The sequence below is a fragment of the Eschscholzia californica genome, unplaced genomic scaffold (genome assembly GCF_041429995.1).
Source record: "Eschscholzia californica isolate CP2 unplaced genomic scaffold, dmEscCali1.0.p SCAF_6, whole genome shotgun sequence".
NCBI lineage: Eukaryota > Viridiplantae > Streptophyta > Magnoliopsida > Ranunculales > Papaveraceae > Eschscholzia > Eschscholzia californica.
Window position 1 is genome coordinate 31,133,628 of NW_028238483.1, and position 20,791 is coordinate 31,154,418.

The 20,791-nt window shown below is 39.6% G+C and overlaps 1 protein-coding gene across 4 annotated transcripts in view; it reads right to left on the reverse strand.

Annotated features, from left to right (window-relative positions):
* LOC147533499 (S-adenosyl-methionine 4-1-methyl-2-pyrrolidinyl-3-oxobutanic acid methyltransferase-like) overlaps positions 1-20,562 on the reverse strand; it is an 80,815-nt gene extending 60,253 nt beyond the window's left edge. Inside the window, exons 1-4 of one of the 4 annotated variants that reach the window (XM_086645554.1) lie at positions 20,390-20,562; positions 9,978-10,391; positions 9,406-9,663; positions 8,679-9,303 (exon numbers count right to left, since the gene is read on the reverse strand). In XM_086645554.1, coding sequence (XP_086501680.1) covers positions 8,956-9,303; positions 9,406-9,663; positions 9,978-10,391; positions 20,390-20,488 — 1,119 coding nt within the window. In that variant the 5' untranslated portion in view covers positions 20,489-20,562 and the 3' untranslated portion in view covers positions 8,679-8,955. Of the gene's footprint in view, positions 1-21; positions 264-8,678; positions 9,304-9,405; positions 9,664-9,977; positions 10,392-20,389 lie in introns of those variants that run through there. The other 3 variants (XM_086645551.1, XM_086645550.1, XM_086645553.1) reach the window with 3 other exon arrangements.
* Positions 20,563-20,791: the final 229 nt, after the last annotated feature.

The following is a 20,791-nucleotide window of genomic DNA, read 5'->3' on the forward strand; positions in this document are numbered from 1 at the left end:
TACACTTTGTTTTAGATCTACCTGAAGTGATGAATTGGAAGAGTAACTTGTTTTTCCATTGCCTCCATTCATGTGAAGATGTTTCATGAGTTCCATGGCTTGATTTTCCTTACCCTTCATAAAAAAAAAAAACTCTTCTTGAGAACCACAACCTATTTGATATCCCCTATTTATAGGATTTTCTTAGACTGATTTTTTCTTTTGTTGAAAGTTCTTAGACTGATTTTTTTTTTGTTGAACTATTCTTAGACTGATTATACATCACTAATTCAGCCATCCGACAATATTTCTACCCAATTTTCGGTGAACAATTATTGTTCTCCTACACATGCCTTCCTCGTGGTCATGCCAAATTGAGATATTTTTAGTGTAAATAGGGGACCATAAATACAATTTTGTACAACTTTTTAGGAGAATTGTTAATTAATTAAATTCTTACGAAATAAATATTTGTTATAACTCTCTTTCTTCTTTGAACTGTACCTGTAAAAAAAATCTACTCGACCATATATGTATAGATGGAGGGATATGTTTAAATCCAATCCTTTTCAAATATCACTTCAACTTAACTAACAAATTCGTTAGGCTTTAGGCCATTTAATTCGTCAAACTATAGGTCATTTAATTCGTCAAGTTTTAAGCTCAGTAGTATTTCGGGAGTTGTCATGTTTATCACATCGTCTCAGTGTATCAATGTCATTGTAACGACTAACATAGATCGTAGTCTATTTCTCAAAAAGAAAAAAAACTCAACTAACAAATTCTAAATATTAAACTTTCGTGACATATAAATATATCATTTGAAACTTTAGGACCACTTGATTCACAGGTGGGGTTGCTGATGTCAATTTTCTATGGCATTGACAAAATTATTTGTACGATGTATGTTGTGACTCTTATACCAAAATCACGGGCTTTCTAAAACATTAATCATTCTCTTATTTTTCAAAAAAAAAAAAAATTATTGTAATTTCATCAAATGTTGTACATTTCTGTAATTATATATTTTTTTAATTTCTCTCTATTCTTTTCATGTGATGTGTATTATTTGTCAACATGGACATTTATGAAAAAAGATGTCTTATTTCTATCATTGTATTCACACATATATTCTCCACGCTATTATTTATAACTGTTAGAACTAAAAGTCGCGGAAGCTATCGAACCTATCCTAGAAATTGATCCGATTATGAAGATTAATCGAAAAGCTAAGCCAAAATCAAATATGCGAACAGAATTTAACGAGGTTCGGCTTTGAAGCCTACGTCCTCGGGCGAACAAGAAATCTTTATTGAAGGATAGATGAAGACGACTCACACAACCCGCAAGTTCGTCCCAAGATGGTACCGTATAGAAATTAACCTTCTATACTAAATCTTCGACGACCGAGAAATTTAACACCGCTCAAAACTATGAACAAAAAATCTCTCTTACTTGCTCTCTCTAAAGAAGAGTTGTGTTTGTTGTTGATTGTGTTGGTGTGTTTTTAGATTGGACCCAAGACCCCCTATTTATATATTATTATAAGCCGAAATTTAGAAACCAATTGAACCGCCTATAGCCATGAATTGGGAACAAGGGAAACTGCCAATTCCAAAACCGCCATAGCCAATAGCCATCTAAACCGCCATGAATTGGGAACAAGGGAAACTGCCAATTCCAAAACCGCCATAGCCAATAGCCATCTAAACCGCCTCTTGATTTGTTTGAAACCAAACCGCCTCTTTTGAATTGGTCTTGGACACTGACTCTCACAATTCTCCACCTCGTACACAATTTGATATACTTCAAATTTTGGACGAACACCAGGATACTCCTTGTAAGATATATCTGCTTCTTGTAACTTCATCCGACTACGCCATATGACCATGGCTGCCTACGTACCCTTTTACAGGATCAAGCCTACCGTAGTTCTACCAACCCTTCACATAAAGATTACCTTGTCGCCATTACGCCCTTTCGAGCAACTTAACACGAGCCGATTTGTAGCAATTCCAGGCAATGCTGAAACTTGCTACACGTCACCACTTTAGTCAACATGTCTGCGGGATTCTCATCTGTGTGTACCTTCATGAGAGAAACATCACCTTCCTCTATGACATCTCGTACAAAGTGATACCTGACATCGATATGCTTAGTACGAGCATGATGGACCTGATTCTTCGCCAAGTGGATCGCACTTTGACTATCACACCATACATCTACGTACTCCTGCTTAATCCCTAGATCATCCAGAAGACCCCACAACCACAATGCTTCCTTCACACCCTCGGCCATAGCCATATACTCGGCCTCCGTAGTAGATAACGCAACTGTAGATTGTAACATCGATCGCCAACTAACTGGAGCACCACGTACCCTAAATACATAACCAGTAGTAGATCGTCTTCTATCTAGATCGCCAGCATAATCCGAGTCAACATAACCGCTTACTTGACATGTGTCTCCACCAAAGCACAAACCCGTATCAACAGTCCCCTTCAAGTACCTCAAGACCCACTTCACAGCTTCCCAATGTGTCTTCCCCGGGTTTGCCATAAACCTACTAACCACACTGACCGCCTGTGAAATATCCGGACGAGTACACACCATAGCGTACATCAAACTGCCAACTGCACTAGCATACGGTACACGATCCATATGATCCTTCTCCACCGTAGTAGTGGGAGATTGTTTTCCCGAGAGCCTGAAGTGTGGTGCCAAAGGTGTTGACACCGCCTTCGCATTCTGCATCCCGAATCGAGAAACTACTCGTTCGATGTAACCTTTCTGATTCAAGTACAGTTTCTTACTTGATCGCTCTCTCTTAATCTCCATTCCCAGTATCTTCTTTGCAGCGCCCATGTCTTTCATCTCAAACTCTTGACTGAGTTGAGATTTCAACTTATTTATCTCCACCATGCTTCGAGAAGCAATAAGCATGTCATCCACATACAAAAGGAGATAAATAAAGTCACCTTCGCGAAGCTTTTTGATGTATACACAACAATCATAGTCACTTCTGCGAAAACCATGCTTTAGCATGAAAAAATCAAATCGTTTGTACCATTGGCGAGGGGATTGTTTCAATCCGTAAAGAGATTTCCTCAAACGACATACTTGATTTTCTTTGCCCTCAACCTTGTATCCCTCAGGTTGAGCCATATAAATTTCTTCTTCCAAATCTCCGTGCAAGAAGGCGGTTTTAACATCGAGTTGTTCCAGCTCAAGATCACTATGAGCAACAATACTCAATAGCACCCGAATAGAAGTATGTTTCACGACCGGTGAGAAAATCTCATTGTAGTCGACCCCTTCTTTCTGTGCATAACCCTTGGCCACTAGTCTTGCCTTATACCTTGTACCCTTGATCTCGGAAGAATCCTCTTTCTTCTTGTACACCCATTTACAACCAATAACAGACTTACCTTCGGGCAATGGGACAACCTCCCATGTCTGGTTCTTGTGAAGAGACTCCATCTCTTCTTGCATAGCAACCAACCAACTCTCTTTTTCCGCCGCGGTAATAGCTTGTTTGAAGGTTACCGGCTCGTCGTCTTCCACCGAGAGTGCATATTCAACCAGATTTGCCTGCCCGTAATGCCTAAGAGGTTTGTCTGACCCTAACCTCTGTACCGGCTTATATAACCGTTTCGGCCTAGTGTGTACCGAAACATCCTGCTGCTGTTGTTGTAAAACTTGTGTACCTTCCCCTTGAACCTCCTCATGATCGGGTTCATTAATTTCCTCATCCTGAGTTTTATCCTGATGCTCCACCTGATCATGATTCCTAGAAACCCGTTGGTCTTCGGCTTCTACTTCCACTACTTGAGCTTTAGTAGACCCAACATCACCACAACTAGGCACCGTAGCTTTCGCCATAGCTACCATAGATGACTCATCAAACACCACATCTCTGCTGATTACAAACTTCTTGTCTTCCGTACACCATAGCCGATAACCCTTGACTCCTGTAGCATATCCTAAGAAAATTGCCTTCTTTGCTCTATTGTCAAGTTTGTTACCTTTAACATGGTAATAGGCCGTACAACCGAAAACCTTAAGTCTCCCGTAATCTGCATGTTCACCTGACCACACCTCGTAAGGTATGCCGCCATCTAAAGAAGGATGTGGAGACCTGTTCACAATATAACAAGCTGTAGCAACAGATTCTGCCCACCATTCTACGCCTAGTCTCGAATTGGAGCGCATACATCTAGCCTTCTCAAGTAGTGTACGGTTCAATCTCTCTGCGACTCCATTCTGCTGAGGTGTGTTTACTACTGTCCAGTGCCTCACAATGCCTTCTTGATTACAAAACTCCTTGAATGCCACATCCGTGTACTCGGTCCCATTATCCGATCTTAACGTCTTCAGCTTTCGACCAGTTTTGTTCTCAACCATTACTTTCCACACCAGGAATGTGTTGAATACCTCATTCTTATGCTTCAGAAAATAAAGCCAGACAAATCTCGAATGATCATCAACGAACGTAACAAAATACCTGGAACCACCCTTGGAAGGTAACTTTGCCGGTCCCCAGACATCGGTATGTACGTAGTCTAATACCTCTTTGCTCCTGTGCTTGCTTGTAGAGAACGTCACCCTGTGTGCCTTCCCGAACACACAATGCTCACAAAACTCCATGCAAGGCTTCTTCATGTCCTTCAACAAGCCTTTCCCGCACATCAAAGATAGACCCTTTTCTGACATATGCCCAAGGCGCATATGCCAAAGTCTCGTACTAGCCGTTGGATCCCTTCCACTGATCCCTACTGCTACATCTCCCGTAATTGTTGTCCCCAAAAGTTTGTATAAATTACCGTAACGAGTACCTCTCATTACCACCAAAGAACCCTTAACGACTTTTATGGAGCCATTCTCTATAATTATCTTACAGCCGTTCCGCTCCAACACACCAAGGGAAATTAGATTTTTCCGCAAATCGGGTATGTGTCTTACGTCCGTCAATGTTCTCACCACTCCATCGTGCATCTTGATCCGTATTGTTCCGAGTCCCACAGTTTTACATATACTATCATCACCCAGTATAACTGTACCACCATCTACACTCCTATAGGTAGTAAACATCTCCCTATTTGGGCACATATGGTGTGACGCCCCTGAATCAAGCATCCACTTATCGAAGATCTTCTCAGACACCTCTGTCACCGAGAAACATTCGTCCGCCTCTTCTGACACATATCCCGCCTCTTGCATCTCTTGTTTGTCCTTGTAGCCTTCGTTCTTTTGCTTCAACTTTCTCTTTGGACAAGCCGCTTTAAAGTGGCCAAGCTCACCACAACTAAAGCACGTTTTCTTGAAAGAGCCTCTAGATTTGGATCTAGATTTCCCGCCCTTTCCCTTTCCCCTTTCATTACTCCTCCCCCTCGTTACAAACAACCCTTGTGCTTGATCCTTGTCTACTCCACCCGACGCCATACTGCTAGTAGCAACCTTACGAAGGTCATCCGCTAATAGCGAATTTCTCGTCTCTTCCATGCTTAGACTATCACCAACAAGCATCAAAGTTTGAACAAGGTTTTCATAGGATTTAGGTAATGAAAGTAACAATATGAGGGCTTGGTCCTCATCCTCAACCTTAACATCAATATCCTTCAAACTGAGATAATCCTGTCAAACCTATTCACATATTCCTGAATAGAAGAACCCTCTTCCATCCTACATGTGAATAATTTGGATTTTAAGTAGACCCGATTCGTTAAAGTTTTCGTCATGAAACTGCTTTCTAGCTTTAACCACACACCCGCCGCCGTTGTTTCTCCGTCTACTAGGAACGCCACGTCCCTCTCAAGACACAACATAATGGTAGCCCGTGCTTCGAGATCTAACTCTTCCCAATCCTCATCTGACATATCTCCTGGTTTCTTTCCCGTCAACGTCTTGTGTAATTTCTGCGAGATTAACAGATTCTTCATCTGCATCCGCCAATAAGAAAAATCGTTTTTCCCATTGAACTTCTCTATCTCATATTTCCCTGCTTTGACCGTACCACTTCTCGATCCCATCTTCTTCTTCGTTCAATCTCAACAAGGCTCTGATACCAATTGTTATAACTGAAAGTCGCGGAAGCTATCGAACCTATCCTAGAAATTGATCCGATTATGAAGATTAATCGAAAAGCTAAGCCAAAATCAAAAATGCGAACAGAATTTAACGAGGTTCGGCTTTGAAGCCTACGTCCTCGGGCGAACAAGAAATCTTTATTGAAGGATAGATGAAGACGACTCACACAACCCGCAAGTTCGTCCCAAGATGGTACCGTATAGAAATTAACCTTCTATACTAAATCTTCGACGACCGAGAAATTTAACACCGCTCAAAACTATGAACAAAAAATCTCTCTTACTTGCTCTCTCTAAAGAAGAGTTGTGTTTGTTGTTGATTGTGTTGGTGTGTTTTTAGATTGGACCCAAGACCCCCTATTTATATATTATTATAAGCCGAAATTTAGAAACCAATTGAACCGCCTATAGCCATGAATTGGGAACAAGGGAAACTGCCAATTCCAAAACCGCCATAGCCAATAGCCATCTAAACCGCCATGAATTGGGAACAAGGGAAACTGTCAATTCCAAAACCGCCATAGCCAATAGCCATCTAAACCGCCTCTTGATTTGTTTGAAACCAAACCGCCTCTTTTGAATTGGTCTTGGACACTGACTCTCACAATAACCCTTTATACTTCAAAGACTATATGTGTCTCAATATCTTACGAGATTCATTACAATTCAATTATGTATTGTCAATTTACATTTGTTAGTATATAAGGTTGATAAAATTAGTAACTGATTTTTCAGTAATACTCCAAAGATGCGAAAACTGAAAAGTAATGGAAGAGTCATGTGCAGTATGGCATCTGAAGTTAGTTTGGGTGTTGTTCTATGATAAAAATATGTCATAGAAGGTGTCTTACGGTGAGATAAATTTCCGAAATATAGAGACATAAGTAAATGATTCGAAGGCCCTAACAAGAAATCAAGGCATTAAATTATGATAACATCCCACATACTCACCTTTTTTTGCAAGAATACTATGGCTAATGAATAAAAGAGGTATTACACTACAAATTAAGGAGAAAAGATGGGACTGTTGTCCAAGTTCTACTTAATTATGGGTTTAACTTCTAACCCATTTAGCTAAACTACCCGCATGTGTATTTTCTTTGCGAGAGATATGAGAGAATTTGAAGCAGAAGAATTGCAGAAGAAATTTCCTTATATCTGAGACGTAAAACTTGAACTCTCATTGAATCGGCTTGCTCAACTTTTGAAAATGTTTAATAATGTCAAGGTTGTCGCTTTGTAACTGAGCAAATTTGACACGCCTTATTAATCCCGTCAAACTTTCTTTCTTCACATTTTTTAGTGGCAACTTTAGAGTGGGTCCAACATATTTCAGTTTTTACAAGAAATTAAATGCTAAAGAGATAACAACCCCCAATTTGCATGGCCACTGACAACAAGAGATGTTTCCAAAGGAAAACATAGTTTGATTGAAAGAAAGAATTTGTTTTCTCAAAAACAGAAACAAGGAGTTTGGGGTAAGGTGAGTGGCTATAAAGGGATACTATTGATTGAGCCCGGAGAATGGAATGAATTTGAGAGCAATCCAAGGAGCATAATTCTGATTCATCTTTTGGCTCCAACTGGGACTCTGGGAGCATTCTTGGACAACTTTTTGAGCACACTTTGAAGCAAATTTCTAAGGGGGAAGCAATTGTGAACTCGGAAACGACAACATATTCATCAAAAGCATCGTTTTTCTTTCCTGTCTTTCCATTATTTGCAATTTAATTTCATTATGATCCAGGGGGTGCGGCCGCATCCCCTCGCACTCCCATGGATCCGTCCCTGCATACACATACATGCCTTCCTCATGGTCATGTTGAATTGAGATATTTTTTTTATTTTTTTGTGTTAATAGGGGACAAGAATTGTTAATTAATTAAATTTTTACAAAATATAAATATTTCTTAAATTCCAAAAACTCTCTTTCTTCTTTAAATTGTACCTGCAAAAAAATCTAGTCGGCCTTAAGTATATATAGATAGAGGGATATATTGAAATCCAATCCTTTTCAAATATCATTTCAGTTCAACTAACAAATTCAAAATATTAAACTTCTCTGAAATATAAATATATCATTTGAAACTTTAGGACCACTTGCTTCACATGTAGGGTTGCTTATGTCAATTTTCTGAGGCATTGACAAAATTATTTGTACGATGTATGTTGTGACTCTTTTAGGACCAAAATCACGTGATTTCTAAAACATAAATCATTCTCTTATTTTTCAAAAAGAATAATTATTTGATTTCATCAATGTGGTACATTTCTGTAATTATATTTTCTTAATTTCTCTCTGGTCTTCTCATGAGATGTGTATTATGTGTCTTAATATCTTACGAGTTCATTAGAATTCAATTATGTATAGACAATTTACATTTGTTAGTATACAAGATCGAAAAATTTAATAACTGATTTTTCATAATATACCCCAAAGATGCGAAGAACTCAATAGTCATGGTCCTCATGGAAAAATCATGTGCAATTTAGTATCTGAAAATATCGGTCCGTTTGATTAAAGTTAGTTTGGATGTAGTTCTACAATGAAGATATGTTATAGCAGGCGCTTGTAGTGAGATAAACTATTGATGAATTATGATAACATCCCAGTTACTCACCTTTTAAATTTTTGATAGGTTACTAAGATTAAGAATAAAATGGTTATTACAATACAAATTAGGAAATTTAGCCAAAACTCTATGTAAATTTTATGATTTGTTGAAAAAAGATCAGTAATTTTTTTAGTCTTCAGCTCCCAAAATATATTTTTCAATTTGCAAATACCTGCAACAGTTTTGCAACGCCTTACGACATCTTTCTAAAAGTGACTTTAACTTCATAGCAAGTCTTTTACAACAACTAATCATTCTTCGATCGTCTTATAAGTTTATCCTTTTGTCAAAGAAATGCATATGTTGGTAACTGTAGTTTTTTCTCTGGACATGCTAACGATCTCTCTGAACCTATAGAACAACTGATCGATTATATCATCCCCAAAATGACTAACCAATAAAGATTCAAATACTGCTCGAATGGAATGTGCTACAGCGTCAACACTTTTATCCTCGTCGATCACATGAGTTACTGCATCTTCGCAATCCCAATTAGCTTGAAAAGTGTTCAGTTGATTAATGATGAACGAACCTTCTGCCTCAATAACACACTTCACTTCTTCTGGGGATGCCATATATACAGGCACGTTGAGTAAATCTAGTTTCTCCTCTTCTATCATTCCCTGCTTAGCATATATAGTTAGCCATGGAGTCTCTATTTTGAGAAAATAGAAAAACCAATTGAAATAATATTGTTATACGACATACTCCTACAAAATATATACCTGTAAAACCATGTCATTAAGTACGACATCTAGTAGGTGCAAAATATAATGAGACTCTTCGGAGCAAAGATCTTCACTTATCCTACCCAAAAACGTTAAAACCATACGTCCACCTGTAACTACTTCCTCTGAACGACACCTCAGAAATGCACAAAGATCTGTCTGAAATTGCTTCAGGTAAGCTTGTCTAACCGCCGTTGGACTTGATTTTGCTATCCAAATGCTTCCTTTGTTACTCTTTTTCATCCCTGTGGGAACCTGCAATGCCAGAAATTTTAGAGAAAGTAACTAGTCGATGCGTAATACGCCCGATGGTCCACTTAGGGAGAATTTAAGGTGAGGGAACACCAATTATTTCCTAGTGGTTTAAAAGGATGGTGTAGATTGATCCATGAATGCTTATAATAATTATTCCTAATATTTTGTATATATAGAACTTGTGTCAATAAAGACCTCTCGTGCCTGCCAAAATAATCTTCTAATATTAGAATGTCGTATGTACCGATTAAGTGGTCGCCAGTACACATAACGGTTATAGACACGTAACGGCTTCTCTAAAAAATTAGTAATACCTGAGAAAGCCAATGAAGGCTGTAAGAAGAATGAACAAAATGGAGAGAGTGAATAGGGAAAAGTCTGCCATAAAATGAACCAGGAATTCCAGCAATGAAACATGGCATAAAACCTTCTCTTTTGGTTTCTCTCTTTTCATCAATGAAACCCTTCAAGGACTTGAAAATGGAGTTGAAGTCATTCCCAGGGAGATCATTAAGGAACACCATTAACTCTGGAGATTCATCTCCTAATTCCTTATATTTCTTGTAAATAGTATCCATAACAAATGAGACTAGCAACAAGGTATTAGGTCCTGAAGAACAACCCAAATCTGCAATTTGTATACTCTCGCTGGAGTTGCTCTTGTGTTTCAAATACATATCCATGATTGCTTCCTCGGTTATTGGCTTTGTCTTTGATATTATCTTCCTCTGTTCAAATTTTCAAATAAAACTACATTAAGTACATCAAAATGTAAGTGCCTGCATATGACCATTAGAAGTTTTTTGAGTTTGCATTGGAGATGCTCAACTTATTTAAGAAAATCAGTCTTTACCTTCTTTTAACTTTTATTCTCTAGTAATCAAGAAAATAATGTCTATAATTTAAAATGGTACTGGAGCTAGACTCGCATATGATAGGTCTAACGGCTACATGTGTTCTATGACACCAAACAAAAAAAATGTGTTAAGTTCAATAAATGTCACAGGTAACGGGGTGTGTCTTTCAACAAAAAAAAAAGTGACGGGTGCGTTTGAATAGTCCCACATGACAAAAATAATGATGATTGTTTAGGGACTAAATTGAATTATTCACCTCTAATAAACCTAAAACAGTTATGTTAGAAGCTAATCTGCAATAAAACAGTTAGTTTCGGGGTAAAATGAATAATTTTTGTAACCATTCTGTTAGTTTGAGGGTTTATTTTCACTTGAGAAATTGTTTAGGGTTAACTGGGAAAATAAGTTTACAGAAATATAAAAAATCAGGTACTTATGGCGCTCTACCAAAGTGTTATTAGCATCACCGCAGAACATTAGGAGTTTTAGACAATGAGGGAAGGGGCATCAATCATCATTTTTTGGGGTGCTTTTAAATTTTTTTTTTTTTTTTAAACCTAAATGCTAAAACCTGGCCTAATCTCTTTCATTTCTCAGCTGCACCATCATCTTCTTCTTCTTTTTCACATCTGAAATCAGAAACCCTAATCCCTTATTCTTCTTCTCCCCTAAAATAGCTTTTAAAATCTGAAACCCTAGAAACTAATAAGATATGATGAAGAAACCAAGAAGTATATGGTGAATATAACAGGTTTTTCTTTTACTTTACTCTTTCTCTCAACTGTTTGAATATTTCGGTCGAAATCTTAAACTATTTCGACGATATCTTGCATGAGATAGTTGTAAGCTCCATTTCGTGCACCTAATCTCAAAAACCTAAATATTTTGAATTTTTCCCGAAATATTTCGATTTTTCATTCCTTGGTTCATTCCCAAAAATTTTAACTATTTTACAATAAATTAGGGGGCCAAAATGAATTTCATTTGAAAAAAAAAGATTAAACTTACCTCATCTCTCCCCTCCCTCCTCTGAAGGATATATCCGTTCGGTCTGAAGGAGATGTCCTTCCGAAGGAGTGTCCTTCGACCAAGGTGGCAATGCGATCAATTTGTCAGTTAGGATAACGATGACCACACGTAAAGATCATCCAGTCCGGTCCAATTAGGGGTCGTAATGCTTTGCTAGAAGCCAACTACGATCGTCGGATCAAGGAGTTGATTCGCGGCTAACATAGACCGGATCCTACAACGGGTTACACATAAGAGTGGTAGCTTGATCGGAGAGACTTGACTAGACGGGAACAGGCTAAAGATGGATGGGATCCAACTAGAAAGGCCGAAAGGGTCCGAATGGAGATTCAGATCAAGATAGAAAGAACCGGGCCTTAAAAGGGGTGCCCCGGGGAAGGCTCATAAGGCCGGCCATGTGATGGCCGACCAGAGCAAGTGGGCCGGCCATAGAAAGCCCATGGTGGGCTGTTCTGGCCGGCCACACTAAAGGGACTTGTCAAAATACCCCAAAAGGGTATTTTGGTAATTATCTTTTCTGTGACCCGAAAATAGAAAGACCTAATCTGAATGGGATTCTAATTAGGGTTTGTCTATATATTGGGTCAGTTGAGAACAGAAAAGGGGTGGATTTTTCTCTAAGGAAAAATATACAGCTCTCTCTCTCTCTCTGAATATACAGCTATTGGAGAGAGAGGAATATAGAGAAAAAGCTCCCGTTCTATCAATCTAGTCAAGAAGAAGAGTTCTTCTCAACCTTCTAGTAAGTCCTAGCAGTCTGAAAGGAAGGGAGATCAAGTCTATTCACTCGGTGTCTCAAGTAGAGGAGCTACAGTTGGAGCTCTCGATCTTTGCATGCGATTGGAATGGTTCGAGGGAAAAACGCGTTAAGGTATTTATCCCTCTCTAGTTCATTGATTAGTTTATGCATATGATCCTGGGAAATCTAGTGTTAACATATGATGTTTGAGATTCCGCTTAGAACACTAGATAGTGTATAGGATACACAAAACCCTAAAGTGGCATCACGAGCCGGTTGCATGAAACTATCTCTGACTAGTCGAATTAGATTCGAACTCGATTGATTAGATGGTTTTATGTTTAAATATGGATTTAGACATAAAATTGATTAGTTTAAATTAGATTTAGACGTAATCGGATAGAAATTGAAAGTGTTTCAATTGAGAGAACTTTAAATTTTCGATTTTGAAAAGAGTTTTCGAAAAGGGAATTTAAAAGTTAATGAGTTTCTTGAAAAAAGTTTTCAAAACCTACTGTTTTTTTATGATTTTTCATCAAAAACAACAAATTAGGGTTGAGAAAGGGAGAAGACAGCATGCTCGGATGGCAGTTTCTATTTTGGAAATAGAAACTGCCGGTCCGGACCAGCCAGGACGCGTCTGGCCAGTCCGGACATCTCGAGAAACAGAATCCCGAGATGTGGAAAGACCGGACTGGGATAGTCCCAGTCCGAGTCCTACTGGGAGTCCGAGACATGAAGTCTCGGACGCCCAGACGCGTGCAAGACGCGTCTGGAATCCCAGTCCGTCTCGGTCTAGGACCGAGACGGAATCCGAGACTGGGTCTCGGACATCCCAGACGCGTCTGGGACGCGTCTGGAATCCCAGTCCATATGCAACAGGGAGTCTGAGAAGGTCTCGGCCATAGGCCGAGACATAGTCTGACCGTCCAGACGCGTCTAGGACGCGTCTGTGGCCAAGGAGCACGTCTGGCCTAGGGCCAGGGCGCGTCCAAACCGGGGTACCCGACATGTTTGGAACATGTTTTCTCGGTCCGGCCGGTGCTAAACACTTGTCCGAGCCAAGTTTTGGGTCAAACCGAGACTGGTCCGCGGGTGTTTGACCAAGTTTGACTTAAGTCTTTAGAGTTTGACTCGGGCTTTTTTGGGCCTTGACTTGAGTGGGAGGTTTTGACTTTTCTTCTTCCAACTTCAACCATATTTTTTTTTCCGAAAGCGACCCGGGCCAATCAAAAGCCTAAAAACGGAGTTTTTCCAAAACGATTTCATAATCTTTTAGGATAAAACCAGAACGAGCTATTAGTCGGAGTTTTGAGAAAATTAGACTTAAGGCACGTTAGACATAGAGATGTCGGTAGTATCTCCCGAATAGCTATCTAGAACATAGCAAACCTAGATTCGACCTAAGGAAGCGAATCTCATACATACTTGGGTGTTTTATGAGTGTCATATTATTATGTATGTATGGATGTGAATGCGGGTTCTAGTATGGCCATAGAATTGTTCTATCTTGTTTTTAAGCACGGATGGGTGCCCGATGTAATTAATTTAATTTCAAGTTTTTATACGATCTGCGAATCGTTGAGTCTTGTAATTAGAGTTAAGGGTACAATTGAGTCCATTGAAGAGCCAAAGGATGAGATCGTGGTTCGAGTGGGAGAATTCAATGGAGGTTCGAGGATGGAGATCCAGGCGAACGGAGGCAAAACAAGCAAGAACCTAAGAAGATTAGATCTTTTAGGTTAGGGGCCATACTAGGATCATGTTTGCTTGATTTATTTTCTCGCGCGCATTTACTTATTTACGTTTTATGTGGTGTATGATTATGTTAGAGTTCACAGTAATGCATGCAAACAAAAACGTAAAAGTCCCCAAAAAGAATTTTGAGTAATGCCTACCCAGATTAAGACACCTGTTGAGCCCTTGTTCATCGATGGTGGGTCATGCCAAAGCAGGGTGCCATCTTTTACCTCGGGACAATACGGGTAGACCTATGAAGAGGTCTACATGTCTAAATGGTTATTCTCAACGAGTCAGCAAAAGAGTTTTGGATTTCGAGGCAAAAAGGATGAATTGAACACATAAGTGTTATTCATCAACCAAGAGTCATATGAGATATGATCAGTAAGGAGTTACTCACTCAGGAGGGTGAAGTTAAGGGCAGTGCCAAAGTACGCTTAACTTCACAGGAATGGGATCTTGGAATCATATTATTCAAAAGGGGACGGTTTTCATTGAATAATATGGCAAAAACTGTTTTTGCGTAAACATTGAATGTAGTACTTAGCAAAATCCTTATTATGTTTGTGTAGGGTAGAGATGGCATATAGTATTAGTTCACGTTTAGATAGAGATCTATACGACTTTCTAGATTGGGAGGAAGATCAGATAAGAATTCTCGATGCTTCAAATAAAGAAAGCGTAATAGAGCTACCAAAAAGGGAAGTGGAAGTCGGTGCCTATGTTATAGAGGTCAATTTGGCAGATATGGCTGACTCTCCTTCATGGGTATTTGATACCGGATGTGGAGCACATATAATTTCAGAATTAGATGAGCTCAAGGAGGTCAGGTATCTGACAAAGAGCGAGATGGTTCTACGAGTCGCAAATAAGGCAAGAGTTGCTGCTGTGGCTGTAGGAACCTTTGAGCTCAGTTTAGAGACTGGATTGATATTAGTGCTGCATAATTGCTATTATGTACCCACTATATCAAGGAACATCATCTCTGTGTCGGTGTTAGACAAAGAGGGATATCATGCTATAATAAAGGACAAGTGTTGTTCTTTATACAAAGGTGAGATGTTCTATACCAGTGCTAAGCTACGTAATGGTCTTTATGTTGTGAACATAGAAGACGAAATCCTGAACATAGACGCGAAACGGCTTCGTACTCATGATTCTAACCAAAGCTATCTCTGGCATTGTCGTTTGGGTCACATTAACATGAAACGCATGCAGAAGCTTCATTCAGATGGACTTCTGGGATCGTGTGATTTTGAATCATACGATACATGTGAGCCATGCTTAGTAGGCAAGATGACAAGATCGTCCTTCAAGGGGAAAGGAGATCGGGTGAGTGAACCATTAGGACTGATACATACAGATGTATGCGGACCTATGAGTACACTTGCGAGAGGTAACTATGGCTACTTCATAACGTTCACAGATAACTTCACTAGATATGGTTACGAATATCTTATGAAGCATAAGTCGGAATCGTTTGAAGTGTTCAAACAATTCCAGAATGAAGTAGAGAATCAACTTGGCAAGAAAATAAAAGCCATTCGATCGGATCGAGGTGGTGAATATTTGAGTCAAGAGTTTGAGGATCATCTTCGGAGTTGCGGAATAGTGTCCCAACTCACTCCTCCAGGAACACCTCAGATGAATGGTGTGTCCGAAAGGAGAAATCGAACCTTGATGGACATGGTTCGATCGATGATGAACTTAGCCGATCTTCCTAACACCTTCTGGGGGTATGCTCTAGAAACGGCTGCTTTCACACTAAACCGAGCTCAGTCAAAAGCTGTAGAAAAGACGCCATATGAGATATGGACTGGAAAGGTTCCAAAGTTGTCTTTTCTCAAAGTCTGGGGTTGCGATGTTTATGTAAAACGTTTACAAGGAGATAAACTAGCACCAAGATCAGACAAGTGTCTCTTTGTTGGTTATCCAAAAGAGACGAAAGGGTATTACTTCTACAACCCATCAGAGAACAAAGTGTTTGTTGCTCGTGATGGTGTCTTCCTTGAAAAGGAGTTTCTTTCCAAGAAGACAAGTGGGAGAAATATAGAAATCGAAGAAGTTCGATCCGAGCAACAAACTGACACCGTTGTACCGATGTCAGAAGTCACGATTCCTAACTATTCTGAGCCGATAGAAAAGGAAAGAGAGGAAGAGATGGTAGATCCTCCCGCGCAGAGCGAATGTGATTCGCAGGAGAACCCTCAAGGAGTTGAGAGTGTCTCAACTGTTGTTCGAGCCCCGCGTAGGTCCGCAAGGCTGATTGAGTTATCTCAACGACAAGAGTTGTTGTTGATAGAGGATAATGAACCCAGCACCTACAAAGAAGCTATGACGAGCCCAGACTCCGAAAAATGGCTGGGAGCCATGAAATCCGAAATGGAATCCATGTCTGAGAATCAAGTTTGGAACTTGGTTGATTTGCCCGATGGAGTAAAACCCATCGGATGCAAATGGATTTTCAAGATGAAAACAGACAAGGATGGAAACGTGAGTGTTTTCAAAGCTAGACTCGTGGCAAAAGGTTACAGACAAGTCCAAGGAATAGACTACGAAGAAACCTTTTCCCCTGTCGCGATGCTTAAGTCCATTAGGATTGTTCTAGCAATTGCAGCTCATTACGATTATGAGATTTGGCAAATGGATGTCAAAACCGCCTTCCTGAACGGTAAACTGGAAGAAGATGTGTACATGACACAGCCTGAGGGTTTTGAGGACTCCAAGAATGCTGGAAAGGTTTGCAAGCTTCAAAGGTCCATCTACGGGTTGAAGCAAGCAAGTCGGAGCTGGAATCTTCGATTCGACGAGAAAATCAAAGAGTTTGGTTTTCTGAAGAATGAAGAGGAATCTTGTGTATACAAGAAGGTTAGTGGGAGCAACCTAGTTTTCTTGGTCCTGTATGTGGATGACATACTGATCGTTGGAAATAACATTCTTATGCTTAACTCCGTAAAAGAGTGGCTAAGGAAGTGTTTTTCAATGAAAGACCTAGGAGATGCAGAATACATATTGGGCATCAAGATCTATAGAGATAGATCGAAGAGGATGATTGGACTCAGTCAAGAGACTTATATCGATAAGATTCTTGGGAGGTTCAAGATGGAAGACTCTAAAAGAGGATTCCTACCCATGACACATGGTACGACGCTAAGCAAGACTCAGTGTCCCCGAGATCCTGATGAGCTAGCACACATGAAGAAGGTGCCTTATGCTTCGGCAATAGGATCTATCATGTACGCCATGGTCTGCACTCGCCCAGACGTCTCATATGCTCTGAGCATGTGTAGTCGTTACCAATCTAATCCAGGTGAGAAACACTGGACCGCAGCCAAAAATATCCTGAAGTACTTGAGAAGGACAAAGGATCACTTCTTGGTATATGGCGGGAAAGATGAACTAATCGTAGAAGGCCATGTGGATGCGAGCTTCCAAACGGACAAAGATGATTTCCGATCGCAGTCGGGTTATGTCTTTTGTCTAAACGGAGGAGCAGTAAGCTGGAAAAGCTCAAAGCAGACTACTGTAGCAGACTCTACCACAGAAGCAGAATACCTTGCCGCTTCGGAAGCATCCAAGGAAGGAGTTTGGATAAAGAAGTTTATCACCGAACTTGGTGTAGTTCCTAGCATAGAAAATGGGGTTACTCTATATTGTGACAACAATGGAGCTATCGCCCAGGCTAAGGAACCAAGAGCACACCAGAAATCCAAACATATCCTAAGGAAGTACCACGTGATTAGGGAAATCACTGAGCGAAAAGATGTGGTCATTTGTAAAGTCGATACGGATGACAATGTTGCCGATCCGTTAACTAAACCACTGCCTCAGCCCAAGTATGAGAGTCATAGAAGGGGCATAGGTATAAAGCGCATCGATGAATGGCTTTAAGTTGTAATTGGATTAATGAAAGGAGTTTCATGTAATCAATTAGCTACATTCAATAAAAGAAATAAATAAATTATTTTTGTCATTAAATAATAGTTTAGTGTTTAATTGATAGTCCAAACATAATGAAACATTCCAGGTAGGTTTATCAGATACGTGATCTGGTAAATGGAACCCTACTAAGTGAACATGGAATAGATTCATTATTCAGTCCCTAGTCCAGGTCATTGCATGGACAACAATGACTCAAGAAGACTAGCATGGGAATTGACTGATAGCGCAGTTCCATGGGCTATAGGAATATGGTATTTAAGTCAATTACATGGGTGTATGATTGGGGAATCTACACTGGATAACCCAAAAGATGAGAGTTTTTTCAAGGAGTTGAAAAACGTCACAAACTCTCATAGGCAAGATTGGAGAGATTCCGTAAACATGAGTGCTACACTCATCTTATGTAAGGAATGTCGAACTTTGGTACCATCAAACGCCGCGCCGTAAAAGGAGGTTATAAAGGCGGCATATTGGGGGAGACAGGATAGACATGGAGTTAAGTGGGAGTACAAGACTGGATGATGTCCTCCTATTAAGTTAGGATTAAGTATATCTCCGGGCCACTTGAGGAGAAGCAACTGGAAAATGTGTGGCCACACTCAAATAGATTAAGAGTTAATCATTTGTATTGACAGTTGTTCTCCAGATCAATAAAGTCTGAAGGATATGACGTATCAGATGAGATACTAAGAGACATGGGAATCGAGCATTGCACTTGTTCTAAGTACAAATGGGAGACTGAAGGATATATCCGTTCGGTCTGAAGGAGATGTCCTTCCGAAGGAGTGTCCTTCGACCAAGGTGGCAATGCGATCAATTTGTCAGTTAGGATAACGATGACCACACGTAAAGATCATCCAGTCCAGTCCAATTAGGGGTCGTAATGCTTTGCTAGAAGCCAACTACGATCGTCGGATCAAGGAGTTGATTCGCGGCTAACATAGACTGGATCCTACAACGGGTTACACATAAGAGTGGTAGCTTGATCGGAGAGACTTGACTAGACGGGAACAGGCTAAAGATGGATGGGATCCAACTAGAAAGGCCGAAAGGGTTCGAATGGAGATTCGGATCAAGATAGAAAGAACCGGGCCTTAAAAGGGGTGCCCCGGGGAAGGCTCATAAGGCCGGCCATGTGATGGCCGACCAGAGCAAGTGGGCCGGCCATAGAAAGCCCATGGTGGGCTGTTCTGGCCGGCCACACTAAAGGGACTTGTCAAAATACCCCAAAAGAGTATTTTGGTAATTATCTTTTCTGTGACCCGAAAATAGAAAGACCTAATCTGAATGGGATTCTAATTAGGGTTTGTCTATATATTGGGTCAGTTGAGAACAGAAAATGGGTGGATTTTTCTCTAAGGAAAAATATACAGCTCTCTCTCTCTCTCAGAATATACAGCTATTGGAGAGAGAGGAATATAGAGAAAAAGCTCTCGTTCTATCAATCTAGTCAAGAAGAAGAGTTCTTCTCAACCTTCTAGTAAGTCCTAGCAGTCTGAAAGGAAGGGAGATCAAGTCTATTCACTCGGTGTCTCAAGTAGAGGAGCTACAGTTGGAGCTCTCGATCTTTGCATGCGATTGGAATGGTTCGAGGGAAAAACGCGTTAAGGTATTTATCCCTCTCTAGTTCATTGATTAGTTTATGCATATGATCCTGGGAAATCTAGTGTTAACATATGATGTTTGAGATTCCGCTTAGAACACTAGATAGTGTATAGGATATACAAAACCCTACATCCTCCACATCATCTCTCGCCACCTCGTTATCTTCTCTGATGAAGATCGTAAGCCGACTAAATTTTCCGTTGACTTTCAATTTTAATTCTTTTTTTAATCTCTTCCTCTTCTCTCTCTTCATTTTTCTTCTTCTTTTCTCTCTATTCTCTCTTGGCGGAGATATAGAGAGAGTAGAGTAAAAAAGAGGGAGCAGAGAGAGTAGCAAAAAAAAGAAGGGAGACAAGAGAAAGCGATTAAAAAAATAAGTTTGACGGTCGACGAAAAATTTGGTCGGCCGACGACCTTCACATGAAAAGATTATGAGGTAGCGAGAGATGATGTGGATGAAAGGTGATGAAATGGAGGAAAGGGGGAGAGATGAGGTGTTTTTAATTTCTTTATTTTTAAATGAATTCCATCGTGGCTCCTAGTTTGTTGTAAAATAGTTACTACAATTTTTGGGAATTAACTCGTGTTCAAAAGGGGATTAATTTTGATTTTATAAAATCACTTTTGTAAGAAGTGTAATTATATAAACAAAAAAATCTATCATTAAAGTTAACTGACGGTGTAAAGAAAAGATGGTCAATTTTGAATTTACAAAAAACAGAAAGACAAACTCTTATATCGACTTCAAGTAATGATTGAATAGCTCTAAATATTTTTGAAATAGAATGTGGGTTATACTTAGTTTTAGATCTACCTGAAGTGACGAGTTGGAAGAATAACTTGTTTTTCCATTGCCTCCATTCATATGGAGATGTTTGAGGAGTTCCATGGCTTGATTTTCTTTAGCTTCCATAGAAAAAAAACTCTTCTTGAGAACTACAACCAATTTGATATCCCCTATTTATAGGATTTTCTTACTGTTTATACATCACTAATTCAGCCATCGGACAATATTTCTACCCAATTTTAGGTGAACAATTATTGTTCTCGTACACATGCCTTCCTCGTGGTCATGTCAAATTGAGATATTTTTAGTGTAAATAGGGGACCATAAATACAATCCTTTTCTTTAAAAAAGCTCTCCTTGAGAGCTATAACTATCTTTTTTTGTTTTTTAGTTTGGAGAATTACAACCTATTTGATATCCACTATTTAT